At 37.8% G+C, this 8,592-nt stretch overlaps 1 protein-coding gene and 1 non-coding gene across 2 annotated transcripts; both read right to left on the reverse strand.

The window, feature by feature from the left end:
• Positions 1-4,581: 4,581 nt before the first annotated feature.
• Positions 4,582-5,328, reverse strand: LOC101985569 (keratin-associated protein 24-1). The gene has a single exon (XM_005345320.1). The coding sequence runs from the start codon at positions 5,326-5,328 to the stop codon at positions 4,582-4,584; it is 747 nt and encodes a 248-aa protein (XP_005345377.1).
• Positions 5,329-7,273: 1,945 nt separating this feature from the next.
• On the reverse strand, positions 7,274-7,381 carry LOC113458340. Its single transcript, XR_003378727.1, has one exon. It is a non-coding gene; the product is annotated as a U6 spliceosomal RNA (small nuclear RNA).
• Between the last annotated feature and the right edge of the window lie 1,211 nt (positions 7,382-8,592).

Genomic DNA, 8,592 nt, shown 5'->3' on the forward strand with positions numbered 1-8,592 from the left:
CTTCCTCCCCTCCTCCCACTTCCCTCCCACTCCCTCCATACACCCTTCCTCCTACCCCTCTCCAATCTTAAGAGAGGGCAAGGCACCCTGCCCTGTGGGAAGTCCAAGGCCCTCCCTACTGTATCCAGGTTGAGCAAGGTATACATCCAAAGAGAATAGGATCATAAAAGTCCAGTACATGCAATAGAGACAAATCCCAGTGCCATTGTCATTGGCACCTCAATCTGCCCCAACTGTTTGACAAACTTTCTATTTATATTTACTTTGGAATATAAAGACATTGCGGGTTTAGAGTGTGCCATTGTTTTCATTATCGAAGAATGGCAGGTTGCAGACGTGTATTAAAGGAAAAGAATTCAAACTATAGAATTCAATAGCTTTGCTAGGGATTTTCAATCATACTCCCAATGACAGCATTGGGACTGCCTCTTAGGCAATGTGTATGTGATGAATAAAAGGTGCTCAATTATCCTCACATGTATCTGTCATAAAATTTGGTTCACTTCTATGGAGCTGGTCTGAATACAGAGTTTGAGAAAATCCATCAGTGTTCAGGAAAATATAATCTTTTGAATTATAGAAAATTATGTAGAAAAAAATCCTACATAGTGGACTGGAACAAAAGGAATGGGGATTGTGGTTCTAGCTTCCCAACTAACTGAGTAACTACTGTTCTCATCAAACCCCCTATAGAACCAACGCTGTTAACTTTACTGAGTTTCCTGTCTGTTTGCAGTGTTCATACACTACATGACTGAATTCTTAGGAAGCCCGAAGTCCATAAAGCTCACATACTCTGTAAAAGGGTTAAGTGGCAGTTTGACTTGTGTAAGCATTAACGTGTTGATTTAGAATTAATACTCAAGATCAAATATGATCTCTTTGCCCTACAATATGTGAACAAAGAAGCACTTTTCATATTTCTCATCTTTCAGTTGGCAAGAAATGCTTGATGTTATTCATACTGCACACAATTCTTTCCAATCATGACAGAGGTTCCCTGTGTTACCCAACATGATAGAAATTTGTTGAAATAAAGATGTCTAGCCCTTAAAAACCATCAGGCAAAGATACATAGTAACAAGATAAAACAGACTCTTTATTAGCATGTTATAAACTTTCCATTCTCAGTGGTTACATTCTAGATGATAGTCTACTATCCAAACTTGCAATTCTGACAAATTTATTATTGCACCAGAATTATTCCTTGATAGGAAGAATTTTGTACTTAAAGTAATATTCTTACCTTAAAAAATCATTGTAGATTTATGATCTCTATTTCTCAAAAAATATATTTGACATAAGTATACTTTTACTCTCTAATTTAATATAGAATAGCACTATTTAACCAGGTTGCCTTTGAACCCTCATCTCAGGGCAGAGACAAGACATATACCATTATTTTGTATTTACCATGCTATAAAAAGGCACAGTAAATGATTAAATTTTAATGTATTTTATGCTTAGATGAAATTCACCTTGGCAAATCTCAATGAACTATTGCATATTGATATTTTCTAGAAGGCATTGCACTGTAGATAACAAGGATAACCTTTTGGTATTTAATATTGTCATTAAAAGTATGGCATAAAGTGCTTGTGATTAAATGTTCTCTCCATTCAGAGGGAGCAATCAACTTTATTTCTCAATACTATTTTCCATTGTTTTTAAATTATGACATTTTTTTCTTTCTGAATCTTCAACCCTTATTTTTGAAATTCTCCCCATGGCTGACAAGTCTTTACTTTTGTTGCATGTTCATAGGTTCTAGTTTGTATATTATACTATATTAATTAGATGAAATATATATTATAGAGAAAATGTTTATTTATGTGGTATAAATATGCCACAACATACATTATTATTGCTTTTCATTTTTATTGTGAAGTTTAGCTTTTACCATAATAACTTATTCTGCACAGTGTTCTCACATGCTCCATCACCTCCCTTTATTTCTCATTTTAAAATGATATGTTCCATTATTAGGCACTTTTAATTTTATCAAGGTCACATTTATAAATCTTGTATAATTATCTTGTTTTTTATTTAAGAGAACCTTTCTTATCCACATTCTTTGCTCTAATATCCTATATTTTCTCTCTGTTTTCCACACTGGTGATATATTTTTGCACCCCTCCTTTAGTCAAACACAGTGACACTTGGGGTCACATCAATTTGCCACTTCACCTTTCTTTATTCATCCTTGAGTCCTTAAAACCCTGTCCCTTAAATATTCAGACATCACTCCAAGGCTAGTTCTTTCAGAAAATGCTCTGCCATTTTTCCAGTTAGAAATGATCTGTCCCTCCTTTGAAAGTTGTCTGTTGTTAAATGGCTGAAATAGTAGTACTATGTTTGTTTCATCTGAACCATTATTTAGAAGAGTCAGTCCCCTTAAATCTTCATGACCTCAAAGAATCCTGTTTAATGTCTAAAAGAATAGGTTTGCCTTCAGAATTTGCCAAGAAAGAATACGTATTTGGTCAAGATACTGAGCACTCAGCTAAAGCACACAAAACTGTTTTCAAGTACTTGAACACCTATGCTGTGTTAAAAGAACGAAGTGAGTCTTATATAGTCATTGTTTGGTTCCTAAGGATAATACATTTTTGTAACTTATGATAGAATTCTTTGAAACTTCAAGACACGCACATGAATGAGGAAAGTCAGCTCCCAATACATTCAAGCAAAATCAAGACATTAATACTCTGAAGCCTTCACTACACACAGTAGGCGTGCACTGACTATTAAAATGCTAACCCCATGTGTACAGTTTGAAAGTTTTAATTTTGGACATTGTGGTAGTTTGAATGAAAAGGACCCCTAGACTCCACTGGGAGGTGCAGCCCTTTCGGAGTAGGTATGGAATTGTTAGAAGCGTGTCACTGGGGGTGCGCATAGAGGTCACTGTTACTTCCTGATGTCTGCAGATCCAGATGTAGAACTCTCAGCTACTTCTCCAACACCGTATCTGTCTGTACACTGCCATGCTTCCCACCTTGATGGCAATGTACTAAACCTCTCAACTATAAGCCAACCACAATTAAATGTTTTCCTTTATAAAAGTTGCCATGATCATGATGTTTCTGCACAAAACCCCCAACTAATACAGATGTTAACTATTTTTGAAGTGCTACAGGTAAAATTCAAAGCCTTTCAGGCCAGGCAAGGACTCTACCTTAGAGTTTTACCCCTAGCCATAAAACTCTGGCTGTCAGTACTCTTATTCTTTCTAAACATTCCAGTCTCTGTTGCCTTCTCCTCCACAAAACATCTCCCTTTAAGCATGTTTCAGCATTTACTTAAAGAAATGCTTAGGCTCTTGATTATAGTATTTTTTAACCACCTAAATTAAAAGTTTTATTTTCTTTTTCTGAAGTTTATAAGCCTAAAACTACTTTTCAAAAGATTCCATATTTAATTACTGAGCTTCTCAATAGTACCTATATTTTATTGTCATATGCAGTATAAAGATAAGTACTTTTTATTAAATTGATTTATAGACATTCCTACCAAATTTCTTTATTTGAAAATTTAAACACAGACATTACAAAATGAATAAATTGAATGTTTTAGAAAGAAATCAAAACAAAAACAAAATACCTGGATTTCATAGTCAACCTGTTTTACAATTTGAACTTAGATTATAAACCAATTCTAAGAAAGCAAACCAAAACAAAACCCCCCAAAACTAGAAACCAGCAGTTGTATGCATACTGTGCTCAATAATAGCCAAACATTAGGGAATATGTCATGAAAAATAAGGAAAGACATGGTTTCCAGATAGAAAAGTGTTTATTAATCAAGAGTCAAGGCATTTTTTAGAATTAGAATGGCATAATTCAACAGAGCAGGATTACAGAAGAATCCAGAACATAGATAAATTCTGGGAGTCACAGACAATCTGCAATAGCATTTTTTTCTTTGTTTTGTCATATAATTTCTGTATTTCAGTCACTTCTGAGGGTTTCTTCCGAGTGTCCAGGCCAAAGGCCAACTGTCAATCAACCCTGGGCTTTGTGTCTTCTTTGAAAAAGTAGATTGCTGAGGTTTTCTCTTTAGTCGCTATGTTTGTTAATATTTGCTCATCCTTATAATCAGTCAGGAGGGAAAGGAAGAAATAGCTCCTTTCAGAATGTTTAAGGCAATTTTATTTCTCCCTTCTCTGGCAAGATGCTCATCAGGCGGTTAAAACAAAATAAACAAACAAAAAAAGCAGAACAATTGGAAAAAAACTGTCGAAATCAACCATCAAACCAAGATAGAAGATCACCACAGTGGCAGGCAGGTGACAACCAGAGTAAAAAAGTTTATGATTGTCCTTCATGTGGAGTCTCTTCCGTAAATCCATTCTAGTGAGTTTTAAAGCTAACACTACCATCATAATCAGACTTTTATACAGGGAGCACTAACCAAAAACAAACTACTGAGTGGTGAACCAGGTCAAGGGTTACACTTGAGGCCAGTGCAACAACCCTCTAGAGATAAATAAATCAATTTAGCAGAATAATAGAGACCTTAGAACCGGGTACAATCTGCTTCATCACCCTATCCAGAACTCTCATGCAAACTGTAAGTCGATCAGTAGCAATTCAGAGGTCTTCTATTGCTGCATAAATATCTCAAAGGTGGAAATGCACTATGTATGTAGCTCAGAGACTGAAAATTTCTACATAAGTAGCCCCGTGATGGGAAGCTTGAAGGCCCATAATTTGAATACTGGCAATATCTCATTAGGTTATTTGAGGGTTGGTAGCTATTGGTAATGTAGCAAGATGGGGAGAAGCCATTGGTGATGAATCCAAAATTTCCATAGCTTCTATATCCACTGTTGCCCAGACCACAGTAACGTGGTGTTTGGAGATTCGTAGGGAAGGAATTAAATTGCCCTATGAAGCAGGAGCCATGTTGAGGAGTTTGGCAGGCTTTAGATGCAAGTCGAGTAGCTGTGGTACAATTGGATACATACCCTTTGGTCCCGGTACAGGGATTGCAGCTGGGTCTGGATCTGAGGTTGGTAGTTTCGCAGGCACTCACGACTTGATTTGCAGATGGGGAATTGCAAGGCACACAGGAGTCCGAGGGATCACCAGCTGGAGAGCAAGTCTTGGGCTCATGGCTGGGAGCTTCGCGGCAAGGTGCTTCACAGTAGGAGTCCTGGCAATGATCCAAAAGCCAGAGATTGCCTTGGCAGCTGCTGGGTACGTAATGTCTGAAGGCCGGGTTTACATCATTGGAGCAGATGGTGATGGAAGGTGTCACGGGGATGTAGCAGTGGTTTCTATGGGAGGTAGCTCTGCAAAGTCCAGGATAGCCCAGAAGAGACATGGAGACTGAGTGCCAGCAAGAAGCAGTTGCGTCGGTATGGCCTGGCTGCAGTTGGAGGACTCTTTATATCTTCCCGGTGACTGCTAGGGACATCTCCAGCCTCTTCCTTCTCTCGGTCAGACACAATAACACAGAACGTCTCATTACTGCATTGTTTAGCTACAGCTGCTCGTGTCTTCAGGCTCATACAAAAAATAAGTTTGTTTTGAGTCTTCAAAGTACCTGTAATCACTACTCTGGCCATTGCCCAATGGTCAACTTTTGTAGACCAAAGCTTTAGTGAATAGTGATTTCAGTGTTGCTAGGAAACTCTCATATGCCAGTTGGCGATTAACAAGAGTTCATGTCTCTACAGGATTCTACAGCATAGTTATTAAAGGGTTAACAAGGTTTCAATAAAGCAAGGGCCTATATTTTTCTACTCTTTGACTCTGAAAAAAATGCTTCAGGATCTGATCACACATTCTTCAAAGGTGAATGACTTGGCTATCTTAACACTGTCACTTGAAAAGGAAGAGGTCTATCTATTAAATGAATCATTTTCCCCAAATATGTGTTATGTACATTTTCCCACAAATATGTGTTATGTGTTAGGTCAGACCCTGATGACAACATCTCCGCTGATGTGTTTGGAGAATTCCTTATGTGAGACTCACAGTAATCCTGGTGACATTTGGTGACCTATTATTCCAGACTAAAAATGAAGTGGTCCCCATGGGTCAGTGGTTGCTAAGCAACTGAAGCTTCCATGAAATCCCCTTCTTAAACAGTTTCTACCCCATGTACTATCAAAGAAATCCAGTTTGTCAATATTGTAGTTTCTTAATTGACTAAGATTATGCAACATGTGCCCTTTGCCCATGCTGTAGAACCTTTTTGCCATTAGATACAGAACACTTTCCAGCAAATGGGATTTGCTTGTCCTTTACTTCCTTTGAACATTGATTTTAATGTAGCTCAGAACCGAAGTTATATTTGATCTGTGGTGACAAAATGTAATGGCCATGTTGAAAGGTTTCATTTGAATAATCTGTGGGGTTGCTACAAGGCACTACACATAGTAAATAGTGTGCTCTACTCCTTTGAGGCAAGACTACAGAAAATCTTAAGATTTTAATTTAAACTTAAGAACCTGCAGTTTGTCCTCAAAAATGAAAATCTATGCTTCAGACTTACAGACTCCATTAAATTAAAAAGAGCAACATGTGTATTAATAAATTACAACATTACAACATGCAAAAAATTACAACATGTGTAAGAATGATGCATTCAGTCTGAAAGCAGCGCCGACTTCAGGGAAGGTAAGCAAGGACAGGGACAGGTGCTAAAAGACACCATCCTCTTTTGTATCCAGGATGTATTTGTTGCTATTTTATGCCTCTCCCATAGGTTTTTAAAATTGCACTTCGATGTCAACCTAGAGACATTCTGTAAACATTTTTACGAGTCATTATTAATGCCTCTCTGGTGTCTATTACAGAACACAGCAGTGGACAACTCTCCTTCAACACATTGCTTTTCCTGCTAGACCTGCTTTCATGTGAGAAGAGTCACATCAATTGGCTGTGGAAACCTCTAGGATATCGTGCAGATTATTTCAGCCTTCAAGCAGAAAGAAAATAGGAGCAATTAGATGCATAGGGCAATTGGTGCTGAAATTTCCACTGCATATGAGTCCTGGTGTTGTAGCGTTCAGGTGATGGTGGAGCCTAACATCACCCAATCTCTCTTTCATTCTTCCACTCCTTTCAGCATTTCATATTATTTTTAACTTTGGTGCCTGTCCTGGAACTTGTTCTCTAGACCAGGCTGGACTCAAACTCATAGGGAGCCACTTGCCTCTGCCTCTCGAGTGCTGGGATTAATGTCATGTGCCACCACAGCCTGACATTTTAAAAATTGTTTACACATACACACACACACACATACACACACATACATACACACACACAATGAGTTCTTTATGAGATATGTGTGTTATCTTCATGCAGGGACCATGCTAATCTTCAGTGTTTCATTCTAATTTTCGTCTACGTGCTGCTGAAGTGAACACTAGTATCTCACTTTAGGCTTCTTTGTAACAGACTCAAGGGAGACAAAAAGAACAAAATGAGCTGTAAAGACAACATGTTCTGTCTCTACCCTATTACTGAATTAAAAAAAGTATTTTAAAGTGATATTATTCATAAAAGAGGAAGTTCAGAAATACAACATAGAATGTCATGCAACATAAGAAGTGTTCAAAGCCTGGGACTTTATGATGCATCTGAATTTCTTTAGATGTGGTAGCACAAATAGTGAAATGCTCCCCACAGCAGTGCTTGACTCAGCTTCTCATTGCCTTTTGGATTTTCTCTCCTCCTCAGAATGTCGTATTTATACACTAAGCTCTCCCTGTCTTCATTCTTTTCACTGTTTCATGAATTGTTCCCTTTACAAACTGTTTTGTCTCTCAGTCTCCATTTTTGGAAGACACTGAGCAGATATCACAGTCTGAAACCGGCAGGCTTCCCTAACCCACAAATAAAGACTATTGTTATTTATATGGCACTTCCTCTGAAAGTTTTGGAGACTCATTATTATAACTCTGTTTCACTTTACTGCTGAAAATGTCATTCCTTTCATCAATTCTCCTCTGCTTTAATGTTTACTGTATTATTTTCTATTACCTATCTCCTCCAAATGCCTACCTTGGGAACCTTTGGTTGCCACATGACATAGTAAAAGGACCATCACAGATATGGATAAAGTAGCTCTTCAGGCAGATTCATTTGGAAAATCCTAGTGTGATTATATGCTTCTTTATTTGATGAAGGGAGAAACTGAAAGAGAGAGGGAGTGGGAAAGAAAAAAAAGGACACACATATGAGAGAGAGAGAGAGAAAGAGAGAGAGAGAGAGAGAGAGAGAGAGAGAGAGAGAGAGAGAGAGGACACATACATCAGAGACAGAGAGACAGAGGGAAAGGTGGTTTGCAGAAAAGGTTTTGAATGCTTTGGCCCCAAACTGAACGATGCCAACAACCTTTAGAAAATGGAAAAAGATGGGCATATCTTCCACTAGACACACTATAGGGAATCAACACTGCTGACGCCCTGATTTTAGGTCAATAAAACTGATTTTGGACTTTTAACCTCCGTAACCTGAAATGAATAAGGTTCTATTACTTTAGCCTGCAAAGTGTGTGATAATTTGCTGCAACAGCCAGAGGGAATGAATACTCTATAAGAAGATATAAAATGTAACCAATAGTCTTTCCAGGCCT

This window comes from Microtus ochrogaster, chromosome 2, assembly GCF_000317375.1.
Source record: "Microtus ochrogaster isolate Prairie Vole_2 chromosome 2, MicOch1.0, whole genome shotgun sequence".
NCBI lineage: Eukaryota > Metazoa > Chordata > Mammalia > Rodentia > Cricetidae > Microtus > Microtus ochrogaster.

Bases quoted from the DNA above. Each gene is read 5' to 3' on its own strand.
- LOC101985569 (XM_005345320.1), bottom strand. From the start codon at position 5,328: ATGTCTCTTCTGGGCTATCCTGGACTTTGCAGAGCTACCTCCCATAGA.